This window comes from Vicia villosa, unplaced genomic scaffold, assembly GCF_029867415.1.
Source record: "Vicia villosa cultivar HV-30 ecotype Madison, WI unplaced genomic scaffold, Vvil1.0 ctg.000251F_1_1, whole genome shotgun sequence".
NCBI classification, from domain to species: domain Eukaryota; kingdom Viridiplantae; phylum Streptophyta; class Magnoliopsida; order Fabales; family Fabaceae; genus Vicia; species Vicia villosa.
The window spans coordinates 1,098,801-1,112,173 of NW_026705104.1; the positions used below are offsets into that span (position 1 = coordinate 1,098,801).

A 13,373-nucleotide genomic window follows, 5' to 3' on the forward strand; every position below is an offset into this window, starting at 1 on the left:
AATTTTTTTTTGTTTTGTTTTGTATGAATTGTAGTGGTTGCTTACTGTAACAAATGGGCATATTAAAAAGGAGTAGCATATTATATATAAATATATAATGGAACAGATTAGCTCAGTAGTAACCAGATACAGTTGTTGCAGAGATAATACAAATTAGTTAGATACAGAGTTAATGATAGTGAACTAGCAAAGCTATTATTTAGCAGGGTTGGCATTCAGTAGAGTGGTTGTTTTGCTAGCAGAGTAATTGGTAGCAGAAGCTGCAGATCGCAGGAATTTAGTAAATTTCAAGACCAGATGAAATTAGCAGCAAAACTGGAAGTTATGTATTTTAGTAGAGGATTAAATTAGTAGTAATACTAGAGGTTGATGAAATCAGCACCGAATAGTAATATTAGTAATTTTAACTGGTATAATTGTTAACCGAAATTAGTTGAAATTTTGTAGCAATAACTAGTAAATGGTTGTAGTTATTTTTGGTTGATTTCTTTTATTATAATTATGTCGAATAAGTTGATTTTGCAGGTGCTGTTGAATTGTCCAATTTATGGACATGCTTGAGTTGTAGGTCGAATGACCAATGTTGGATTAAGTTGATGCAATTGATGCATGTTTAAGTTGTTGTTTCTGTTGTTGTTGTTGTTTTGATTTTGTTGTGATATTGTTGATTAGATGTCGTTCATATTGTCACATAACATTTTATTGATTAAGTTGGCCTTGATGGCATTGATTAAGTTGGCCTTGATGGCACTCTGTTCAAGTTGTCGAAATGCCTCGATAACCTGGCATCTGTTTAAGTTGGGAGTTCTGCTCCAAATGGTTCCACATGCATTTGCATAGTTGAGTTGCATATTGAGTCGTGTGTTAAAGTTGTTGTTATTATTCGTTGTACTGTTGTTGTTATAGGTTGCTGTTGTTATTAAGTTGTGATGATTAAGTTGTTACGTTGATTTAATAGGTGGCTTATTGTTATTACTAAGTGGTTGTTGGTTGTTGTATAGTTGCTGTCGTGAAGTGGTGAAATTTGTATGATCTAATCTAATATATTGTTTATCATACACCTGTTTATATTGATTCGATATCTCACCCCTTCTGCTGATGTTTCCCCTACCATGGGAAACAGACAGGTACTCAAGATAGTAGTGGAAGTTTGAAGTGATTTTATGAAGTCTTTAGTTTCTGTTAGTCGAGTTGGTGTCTTGCTTTGATACGTAGCACTCGGGGTGGGATCATGATTGTATTTGTTGTTTTGTTGTTGTCTTATTATTATAGCTGTTGAAAATCCAAGTTGAATAATAAGAAGTAATTACTGTTGTTTTAAGTTGTTTTTAGTTGAATAAAAGTTGATGAATAATTATAAGTTGAAGTTTGATCTAGTTGAATAAATATGTGTATGAATTATTATCTTAAAGTTGTAGATGTCGAATGCTATGTATCAAAGATAAATGAAATACAGGTTGTTTGTGGTTTTAAGTTGAAAATGTAATGCCTCGTGTTTGATGTTTAAAATTTTCCGCACTCTGATTTTATTATAATTACCGGGTAGAAAATGGGGTGTTACACTATGATCGGCCACCAATTTCACCTCGTTTCTATGTTCTGATCAATGGAAAAAAACTTCATCCGGTGGCAATTTAAGTCATTTTGGTCTTGTTCTTTTTAGTTTTGCTTATTTTCATATTTGAGTTTGATGTGTTATCGTTTCTAGTTTTTGTTGGTTTTTCACTTGCTTTTGATCTTGTATTGGTAGTGTTTTAGTGTTGCAGGAACAAGGCACGATTCGAGTCAAGGAAAGGTGGTTTTTGGCGAGGCAGAGTTGTGACACGGCCACCCGTGTCATGTGACACGACCGTGTGATCGGTCACGATTCTCACTATGTCTTTGTCACTTTCCTGATGATAATCCAAGTATTTTACACTGCTTAATGTCATAGTGTAGTCTTTTTAAGCTGTTTAAGTAACTTTGTTTGTTTTTGCAAGTTTTATCCGTTTGTTAGTTTTCGAGTTTATTTTCCCCTTTTATGCGTTGGTTTGGTTGTTTAATGGTATTTCAGATCTAGGAGATTCTTCACGCGACCCAGTGCAAGAAATGTCGGAGGTAAAGAGCAAGATAAAGAAGAAAAGATAAAGTCAGTGGTGCAACACGGGCGCCCGTGTTGAGTAACACGACCCGTGTTGCCGGGCATGCAAGGAAGAAGGAAAAGTGGAAAGCAGTGGTGCAACACGGGCACCCGTGTTGCCTAACACGACCCGTGTTGCTTCTACTGAGCACAAGTTTGTTTTTTAAGAGATCCAGAGGACCAACACGGGCACCCGTGTTGCATAACACGACCCGTGTTGGCTTGTTACGCAGATTTTCATGTTTTTATGATTTTCACTCAAAAAAGTGATCCAGAAGGGCGTTTTGGTACTTTCCGACTTAAAAAGAAGGGTTTGCAATATATAGTGGAGGATTGAGAAGAGAAGGGGTATCTTTTACACAACCAAAGGAATTGAATCTGAAGCAGAGCAACGTATGAGATTATTGGAGAAGAGAGATCATTCATGAGCAAGAGCAATTGAAGATCACAAATTCCCCAATTATCTGTAATGTTTAACTTTGATAGTTTTGAATTTCTTTTGAACAATATGAGTAGCTAAACCCCCCAATGCTAGGGGGTGTCCCTGATTTGGTTTGTAATAACTTTGATATTCTGATTTGATCGACTTCATGTTTATGTTATTCAATTCGATTGTATACTATTTTTAATGCCTTCTTTATCGGACCAATAAAGATTATTCTATGATTAACAATTTGCCGGCTCGCAATTGTTAAGGTTTGTATTAAATTGAACCATAGTAGATATCACCTAGGACTAGGGATACCCTATGGTCACTAAGAACTCTTGATAGAAAACAAGCTTGGTTTTATCTGTTTTCTCTAAGGACTTAGGTTTATAGATGAAAAACCAAAGGTTTGCCCAATAAGGATTTAGGGGCAAACACTCTAAAGATTTAGTAATTGAATATCATGAACTTGTTGAAAAGATCTCAAATAAGAATTCAGGGATATTACAGAGCAAATTACACACCTTGCCTTGGCATTTACTCATATTAGTGAAAAAGGCTTAAATTTACTTTCTGCTATTTTTATTTAGAAATTATAACTCAATCAAAAACACCAGTTGACTTTTTATTTAATTGAATAATTATAAAACTTATATTCCAACGCAGTCCTCGAGATCGATACTTGGTTTTTAACCTTTTATTACTACTTCGTAAAAATAGTACACTTAGTATTTTTCCGATCAAGTTTTTGGCGCCGTTGCCGGGGACTGCCAAATATAAGTTAAATAATAATTCAATTGAATTTTTGTTGCTCTGCAACCAAAATTTTATTTTCTGTTATTTGAATTGCTCATACTAATATTCATCTAATCTTTGTATGCGAGGTAAGGCCTCAGCTGAACTTCTTTTTGACGCAGAACCAGAAAGATTATTTCGAGCAAGACGCCGAGAAGCTAAACAAAGAGAACTGGAAGCAAAAGAAGAACCGCTGATAGTTTCAGATCCCGAAACAGAGAAGACTCATTCAATACATTCTGAGCATTCAGATTCTGAACCTGAAACTATGGCCGAAGACCCACCTCCTGTGGAAAGGCTTTTAGGTGGTTATGGAAGAGCAAATGCACCTCTTGGCCGGATGACAATTGTTAACCAACCGGTCAATGTTGCCCATTTTCAGCTACACCCGGCAACAATCAGACAACTTGAAAAGAAACCATTCTCTGGAAGGATCAATGAAGATGCAAATAAGCACTTACTAAGGTTTCTTACTATGACAACGTCATTAAGGATAGAGGGGCATTCTGAAGAGGCCAAGAAATTGGTGATGTTTCCATTTACATTGTCAGACGATGCTGAAGAGTGGTTTTACTCTTTACCTGCTGGAAGTATCACAACTTGGCAACAAATGGAGACAACATTTCTGAATGAATATTTTTCAGCTTCTGTGTATATCCGCAAGAGATATGATATAGTTAATTTCAAACAGAAGGAAGGAGAATCACTTGGAGATGCATATAAAAGATTCAAGCGGTTGTTGGTTGCATGTCCTACTCATAACATGGATGCAACCGAGCAAATGCAGAATTTTGTGAATGGTCTTAAGCTTAAGACTAAACAACTAATTGACACAGCTGCTGGTGGTTCAACGAATTTTAAAACAGCCACTGAGATAAAGAAGATCATTGATGCTATTGCAGCAAACGAACACTTAGAGCTGTATGACCGCAGTGTAAATCAACCAGAAGGGTTAGTTGATTTGAAGTTGACGAATCAAGTTGTTAAGATGGAAGAGCAAATTGTAGCTGAAGTTGAGCGTAGAATGAAACAATTGGCTCTTGAAAAACAAACGGTGGCTCAAGTTCAGCCGGTTCAACCGATTCAAGCAGTGAATTGTGAAATATGTGGAGGACCTCACTTTGCCGTGCATTGTGTGGTAACAGCCCAGGAGGTGGAAAAAATCAACTTTTTGAAACAGAACAACCCTTACTCTAATACTTACAATCCAGGATGGAAGAATCATCCGAATTTCTCCTGGAAAGATCAACAAGGGAACGTTCCAAAACAAGGGGCTGCTCCTTATCAAGGTCTTCCACAACAATAGCAGCAATATAGGCCACCACAACAACAACCATATCAACAGCCGTATCAGCAACCTCAACAACAATTCCAGCAACAAGGGCAAAGAAAAGCAGATTGGGAGATCGCCATTGAAAAAATGGCTGCTCAAAGCTCCCAATTTCAAGAAGAAACAAGAAGTAATTTTCGGAATACAGGAGCATCAATTAAAAATCTTGAAATTCAAATGAGTCAAATAACACAACAATTGGCAAGCCCTCAGCAACCTGGTGCTCTGCCTAGTGCCACAGTTACAAACCCCAAAGACCATAATAATGTGAGCGCTATAGTAACTAGAAGTGGTAAAGCGAAAGAAGTTGTTGAGGAGATTGCTAAAGAAGGAGAGCCATTGCTTGAAGTAGATGTAGAAATAAAAGAGAATGAAGCACAAGTGGAAGACTTAGGTGTGTTGGAACCAACAACTAAAGGGAAGACTAGTGAACAAAAACCGGAAATCAAATTACCCTTTCCAACAAGAAATAAGAAGAAAGGGCAGCACGAGAAAAACTTTCAAAAATTCTTGGAAATGTTTAAGAAACTTGAGTTGAACATACCATTCCTGGAGGCGTTAGAACAAATGCCTACATATGCCAAGTTCATGAAAGATATCATCTCCAAGAAAAGGACAACAGATTGTGATCCAATTATTCTAACTGAAACTTGTAGTGCTATTTTGCAGGGTATGAAGATTCTGGTGAAGAAGAAAGACCGAGGCTCTGTAACTATTCCTTGTACGATTGGGGATAGATCATTTAAAAAGGCTCTTATTGACTTAGGAGCAAGTGTTAGCCTTATGCCGCTGTCCATCTACAAGAGATTGGGAATTGGTAAAGTTCAAGATACAAGAATGACACTCCAATTTGCCGATCATTCCGTAAAAAGACCGTACGGGATAGTAGAAGATGTGCTTGTAAAAATAGACAAGTTTGTGTTTCCAGTGGATTTTGTAATTTTAGAGATGCCAGAAGATGAATAAATTCCGATCATTTTGGGGAGACCATTCTTAGAGACCGGGAGATGTTTGATAGACATAGAAGAGGGCACGATGACCTTGAAGGTGTATGATGAAGAGTTACAAATTGATGTGCGAAACACCATGAAATACAAGGATGATGTTGCTACTAGTCAACATATTGAGGTGATTGATCAAATTGTTCACAATGAGAATGCTTTGAAGTCACAACAATTACCTTTAGAAAGAGTGTTGAGTTTATCAATTTTCAACGAAACTGAAGAGGTTGACGAAGAAGAGATAGAAGTGTTGAATATGATGGAGGCAAAACCTTTCTTTAAAAGTTCTCGACAAAATCGGTGGGAGGATTTAAGGCAACCATTAGTAGAGGAAAAGAAAGATGAACCAAAGAAGGGGGCTGAATTGAAACAACTACCGGAGAACCTCAAATATGTTTTCCTAGACATAGAAAACAAATGTCCGGCTATCATAAGTTCACACCTTGAAGTTATCCAAGAGAACAAACTTGTTGAAGTTCTGAAAAAGCACAAAAGGGCCATGGGATGGTCGATTGACGATTTGAAAGGTATTAGTCCTACGGTTTGCATGCACAAAATTCTCATGGAGGATGATCACAAACCGGTAGTCCAACCTCAACGGAGGTTGAATCCAGCAATGAAGGAAGTAGTCAGAAAAGAAGTGGTGAAATTATTAGATGCGGGGATGATCTACCCTATATCTGATAGTGCTTGGGTGAGTCCTATACATGTAGTGCCGAAAAAGGGAGGAACTACAGTAATAAAAAATGAGAAAAATGAGTTAATCCCTACAAGGACAGTAACAGGATGGAGAGTTTGCATCGATTACAGAAGGCTAAACCTGGCGACAAGAAAGGACCACTTCCCGTTACCTTTCATAGACCAAATGCTAGAAAGGTTAGCGGGTCATGATTACTATTGCTTCCTCGATGGGTATTCGGGGTATAATCAAATAGCGGTCGCACCAGAAGATCAAGAAAAGACGGCTTTCACTTGCCCGTTTGGTATTTTTGCCTATAGAAGGATGCCATTCGGGTTATGTAATGCCCCAGCTACTTTTCAAAGATGCATGCAAGCCATCTTTGATGACATGCTTGAAAAGCATATGGAAGTATTCATGGACGACTTCTCAGTTTTTGGTAAGTCTTTTGATAACTGTTTAACTAATTTTGCTCTTGTGTTAGAAAGATGTCAACAGACCAACTTGATCCTCAACTGGGAGAAGTGTCACTTCATGGTGCGTGAAGGTATAGTGTTGGGTCACAAAATTTCCCACAAAGGAATAGAAGTTGAACAAGCAAAAATAGAAGTCATATCTAAGCTACCACCACCAATGAATGAGAAAGGTATTCGAAGTTTCTTAGGGCATGCGGGTTTCTACCGCCGGTTCATAAGAGATTTTTCTAAAATAGCTAAACCCTTAACTACTCTGTTGGTTAAGGACAGGGTTTTTAATTTTGATAATGAGTGTGCCGTAGCATTTGAAACAATTAAGAAAAAACTAGTTTCGGCACCAATTGTTGTGGCCCCAGATTGGTCTCTCCCTTTCGAGATCATGTGTGATGCAAGTGACATTGCAGTAGGGGCGGTTCTAGGACAGCGTAGGGACAAATTGTTACATGTTATTTACTATGCTAGTCATGTTTTAAACCCTGCACAGATAAATTACGCAACAACTGAAAAAGAGTTGCTTGTTGTTGTTTATGCCTTTGATAAATTCAGGCAATATCTGTTGGGTTCCAAAGTTATTGTTTACATTGACCATGCTGCTTTGAAGTATCTTTTTGCCAAACAGGATTCTAAGCCAAGGCTTCTGAGATGGATCTTACTCCTTCAGGAGTTTGATGTGGAGATTCGTGATAAAAAAGGATGCGAAAACACAGTTGCAGACCACCTTTCCCGAATATCACCTATCGAGGAAACAGAGGACAAACGCCCAATACAGGATGAATTCGTAGATGAGCATATCCTTGCTGTTATTGGTGCACCTTGGTTTGCCGATTATGCAAATTATCTGGTAGGTGGGGTAATCCCCGAAGATTTTGATTCTAACCGCAGGAAAAAGTTTCTACATGATTGCAGGTTCTATTTATGGGATGACCCTTTCCTATACAAGAAAGGGATAGATGGTTTGGTCAGAAGATGCATACCAGAAGAGGAACAAAGGGATGTACTAAAAGCATGCCATGACTCAGACTATGGGGGACACTTTAGTGGAGATAGACCTGCAGCGAAAGTCTTACAATCTGGGTTATACTGGCCGACCTTATTCAAGGATTCTCACCATGTGGTTCGAGAATGTGACAGATGTCAAAGAACAGGTAAATCTCAAAGCGAAATCAGATGCCTCAGAATGCTATGTTGGAAGTGGAACTGTTTGACTTATGGGGGATTGATTTTATGGGACCGTTCCCACCATCCTTCGGGAAGAATTATATCTTGGTGGCAGTTGACTACGTATCAAAGTGGGTGTAAGCTGTAGCCTTACCCACCAATGATGCGAAAGTGGTTGTGACTTTTCTCAAGCATAACATCTTCTCTAGGTTTGGAGTACCCAGAGCGCTAATCAGTGATGAAGGTACTCACTTATTAAATAAACTAATGGAGAATTTGCTAAAAAAATACAATGTGAAACACAAGATCGCCACCCCATATCATCCTCAAACAAGTGGGAAAGTCGAGGTTTCTAACAGGCAAATAAAACAAATTCTGGAAAAAACTGTTAGTGCCTCTCGCAAAGACTGGTCGACCAAGCTAGATGACGCTCTCTGGGCATACAGAACAGCGTACAAGACCCCGATAGGTATGTCTCCGTATCAATTGGTGTATGGGAAGGCATGCCACCTACCGCTCGAACTCGAACACAAAGCGTTTTGGGCTACCAAATTCCTAAACTGTGATTTTCTGAAAGCCGGTGAAGCTCGTACAACTCAACTTCACGAACTGGAAGAGTTCCGCAATCAAGCATACGAGAATGCCAAAATCTACAAGGAACAAACAAAAAGATGGCATGATCAGAGGATTCAGAAAAAGGATTTGCGGGAAGGTCAATTGGTATTGCTGTTTAATTCCAGGTTCAAACTTTTCCCTAGAAAGTTAAAGTCACGATGGTCAGGACCATTCCTAATTCACAAAGTATTCCCTCATGGAGCAATAGAATTAAAAAATCAAACCAACGGGGATACATTTAAAGTGAATGGACAGCGGGTGAAACCGTATTATCAAGGACAAGAAAGTGGCCTGATTCACAGTGTTCGTCTTACAGGATAAGATGAACGATCGTCGAGCCAAGCGACGTTAAACGAAGCGCTTCGTGGGAGGCAACCCACGGATTTTTCTAATGTATTCTCGTTGTTTTCTTTTATGTGTGTTTTTTTTAATGTTTCAGGAAAAGCTAATCCCAGTGGTGGTCACAAGGCGAGGAAAAACAAGGAAAAAATGAAGAAGAAAATTTTTGTGAAGTGGAACCAGGGGTGCAACACGGGTGGCCGTGTTGGGTAACACGGGCCGTGTTGCCCCAGACGAAATATGGAAAAAAGAAGAGAGAAAGGGTGAAAACAGTGGAGCAACACGGGTGGCCGTGTTGCATAACACGGGCCGTGTTGCATAACACGGGCCGTGTTGCGTCCACTGGGAGCAAGCTGTTTTCAGAAAAATAAATCAGTAAGGCAACACGGGTGGCTGTGTTGCGCAACACGGGTGGCCGTGTTGCGCAACACGGGCCGTGTTGCCTGTGCAGGAAAATTTTTTCAAAAATTTTTATATGGGCCCATGGACCCCACCCATCCCACCTCTTTTCCATCCAATCAGAATCGAATATCCTCCTTTTTCTTATTATTTTATTTCCTCCTTCTTTCATAAACACTCTTCTTCAACCTCTCTCTCTCTCTCTCTCACAAAAACCTAAACCTCCATTAAAACAAATCTTAAAGCTCTCAACTTCCCCTTCTACACTACTCCAAACCCACATCAACCTTCACAAAAGTTATTCCAGTCCTCACCCTCTTGAACCCTACGGTAACTTTTTCTTCTAATTCATAAATTTTTCGTTTTGTATTTTGTTTGTTCTCTTTCTTGTAGGTACTCATCATGCCACCAAAGAAAAGAACCAACACGGGTAAGCAAGTCGCTGAGTCTGCAGGCACTCTCAAAAGGCCGGTCCGCCAATCCAACCCGCATGACATTCTCTTTGAGGACCCCAAGCATCACCAAAGATATTTGAACCATGTCAAACGGAAGCTCATCCCCACAAGGTATATCTGTGAAAACACTATGAATACCCTAGGCATTAAAATCGAAATTGATAGGCTATTTCATTCTGTGGGTATGCTGGAATTTATGTATATGGAGGCACCATCCTATGAATGCCTCACTCTTGAGTTTCTAAGCACAATAGAGTTTCATTTAGAAAGAAAGTGGAACGGGTCTATTAAGTACTTCTTTGGTACTCTTAAGTTCCGCATGTTTAACCAAGCTCATGAGTTAACCGTAGAGGAGTTAGGGGGTATCCTCAAATTGCCCATCTATGGACCGGGGGCTGTTCCGGATGAATTCCCGGGACAACAATTTTGGGGCGATATCACAGGATTGGAGGCGTATGTCGCCGCGAATGCTAAGTCCTCATGGATTCAGAATCCATGTATTCGCTATGCCCAGAAGGGTCTTGCATACACTGTATTTGGCCGGGGTGATAGTCATGGCGTTGCGACCATGAGGGAACTCTTTTTCCTCTATGCAATGCTTCATCATGATGTGCTTAATGCCGCCGCGTTCGTGGCTGATTTTCTAGGCAAGGTGGGTCGTGCCTCGTCGGGTGGAATTTCTGTGGGTGGTCTTATCACCCAAATTGCGGTTCATTTTGGTTACAAAGAATTATTGGACACTGACACTCCTATTGCAGGTAAAACTAAGATTGATATGGAGTCTCTTATTCATCAATCCATGATTACTATTTCTAATGGTGGCTATTGGTTGACAAGCAGAAGTCGATTCTTGTTTGAATTACCTGACCCGGCAAAAGCCAGCACGTCTAATCGTGCTAACTGGCTCTACACTAATGTCGCTCCGGAAGGAGACGACCAAGATGTTGATTTTGATGCAGGTAATCAAGGAGACGGTGAAGACCCGACTCAGCATCAGTTCCCACAGGAGCCCTCTCATTTTAATACCTATGGTTCAGGATCCTCTTCTATGGCTCTGAATCAATGGGAATGGGTCCAATCTGAAATTGGGCATCTGCGAACTGAGCAAACCCGGCAGGGAGAAGAGCAGACCCGTCAAGGAATAATGATCACTGATATGCACGAGATGATGCAACGTCTGATGTTGCAATTTCCACCCCCTCCTCAGTAGGTCTGGTATGTACCTCTCATGCTTGTGCAAAAACATTGCGGACAATGTTTCGTTCAGGTGTGGGGGGAGTTCTTTTATCACTTTCAGTATTTTCTTTTCATTTTCATTTTGATATCGTATCTCTTTTGAATTTGTCAGTATTTTATGATAGTTTGTGTGTTAGCTATGACATGTCAGTGCAGGATGCTGAAATTGTTAGCAGGAAAAGTGGTGAGAATTTGAGATAGTGAACAAAATCGCACCTCGCAGTGGTGAAAGGAACCCCCAAAAGGTTGGTACTGTTGATTTCAATGATCGGACGCGCTTTCAAGAATTGGACCCAATGATAGACTTGCAGACTCGGAGAGGTGATAAAGTGTACCAAGCAAGAAGTGTTTTCGGACCCTGTAAGCTTGACCAAACATGGTGAGGATCATAAAAAGCCAAATACAAAATCATCATGAGAGTTGTCAGGTATGCCATCGTCACTCTTGATTTGTGTAAGTTTTTGTTGAAAATTCTAATGCACATGTTTACACACTGAGGCACTTGTTTGTTTTACACCTGAGCCTTTCAAGCCAACCTTTTCACGTTATCCCTTGTTAACCCCGTTTGAGCCATATAGCCTTTTGTTTGTTTAATACATGCATGAATTAACCCATAACCCAAACACTTCCTTACCCTGCTTAGATAAGAGTTGTTGTTGTTGCAAGCTGTGAAACAATTTAAGTTTGGGGTTGGTACACCGAAATCAGAAGAATAGATAAGTGCAAAAGAATCAAAAAAAAAGAAAAAAAAAGAGAGAAAAAAAAAGAAATGAAAAATACAAAAAGGGAGCGCTTACCTATAGAAGAAATTGATCTGAGAATAAAGATGCGCAAGAAAAGAGATATTCAAAGAAAGATATGAGTAGTTAGTCAAAGATCTTAAGAAACGGTGTCCGACATTTGTGATTGTGAACTTCGTACTAACACAGTGAGCGAGATAATAACTCTGATTCTAAGCCAAAAGCCTCTAGTTCTCCCGTTTGTTTGTTCATCCCACCTTGTCCCTTAGCCCCGTTACAACCTTAAAAGACCTCAAAAAAGTGTGTCGTGTGCGCATGAGATGAAGATAAATGTTATACAAATCTATGAGTTGACTGTGCATGCCTTGATCATTGAGTGCAAACACTTTAACCTGAGAGTTTTGGTGAGAGTGTGAATAAGCTTACAGGTAAAGAGACACCGCAATGTGGAAGTATAACGGAGTCACTATATTCGGGGAAGAAGGAAATCATTGAAAGTTCAAGAAAAGGGAAGTGCGAAAAATCTCAGCAGTACTGTGGTAAGATATCTGTGAATAATTTGGGGGGGACCTTACTTGTTTCTCGAGCATCGCTTGAGGACAAGCAATGAAATAGGTTTGGGGTTGTGATCGGTCACGATTCTCACTATGTCTTTGTCACTTTCCTGATGATAATCCAGGTATTTTGCACTGCTTAATGTCATAGTGTAGTCTTTTTAAGCTGTTTAAGTAACTTTGTTTGTTTTTGCAAGTTTTATCCGTTTGTTAGTTTTCGAGTTTATTTTCCCCTTTTATGCGTTGGTTTGGTTGTTTAATGGTATTTCAGATCTAGGAGATTCTTCACGCGACCCAGTGCAAGAAATGTCGGAGGTAAAGAGCAAGATAAAGAAGAAAAGATAAAGTCAGTGGTGCAACACGGGCGCCCGTGTTGAGTAACACGACCCGTGTTGCCGGGCATGCAAGGAAGAAGGAAAAGTGGAAAGCAGTGGTGCAACACGGGCACCCGTGTTGCCTAACACGACCCGTGTTGCTTCTACTGAGCACAAGTTTGTTTTTTAAGAGATCCAGAGGACCAACACGGGCACCCGTGTTGCATAACACGACCCGTGTTGGCTTGTTACGCAGATTTTCATGTTTTTATGATTTTCACTCAAAAAAGTGATCCAGAAGGGCGTTTTGGTACTTTCCGACTTAAAAAGAAGGGTTTGCAATATATAGTGGAGGATTGAGAAGAGAAGGGGTATCTTTTACACAACCAAAGGAATTGAATCTGAAGCAGAGCAACGTATGAGATTATTGGAGAAGAGAGATCATTCATGAGCAAGAGCAATTGAAGATCACAAATTCCCCAATTATCTGTAATGTTTAACTTTGATAGTTTTGAATTTCTTTTGAACAATATGAGTAGTTAAACCCCCCAATGCTAGGGGGGTGTCCCTGATTTGGTTTGTAATAACTTTGATATTCTGATTTGATCGACTTCATGTTTATGTTATTCAATTCGATTGTATACTATTTTTAATGCCTTCTTTATCGGACCAATAAAGATTGTTCTATGATTAACAATTTGCCGGCTCGCAATTGTTAAGGTTTGTATTAAATTGA

At 39.5% G+C, this 13,373-nt stretch overlaps 1 protein-coding gene across 1 annotated transcript; it reads left to right on the top strand.

Annotated features, from left to right (window-relative positions):
* The first annotated feature begins 4,761 nt into the window (after positions 1 to 4,761).
* LOC131625948 (uncharacterized) lies at positions 4,762 to 5,637 on the top strand. The gene is made up of 2 exons (XM_058896786.1): positions 4,762 to 5,226; positions 5,341 to 5,637. The coding sequence occupies exons 1-2, from the start codon at positions 4,762 to 4,764 to the stop codon at positions 5,635 to 5,637; spliced, it is 762 nt and encodes a 253-aa protein (XP_058752769.1).
* Positions 5,638 to 13,373: the final 7,736 nt, after the last annotated feature.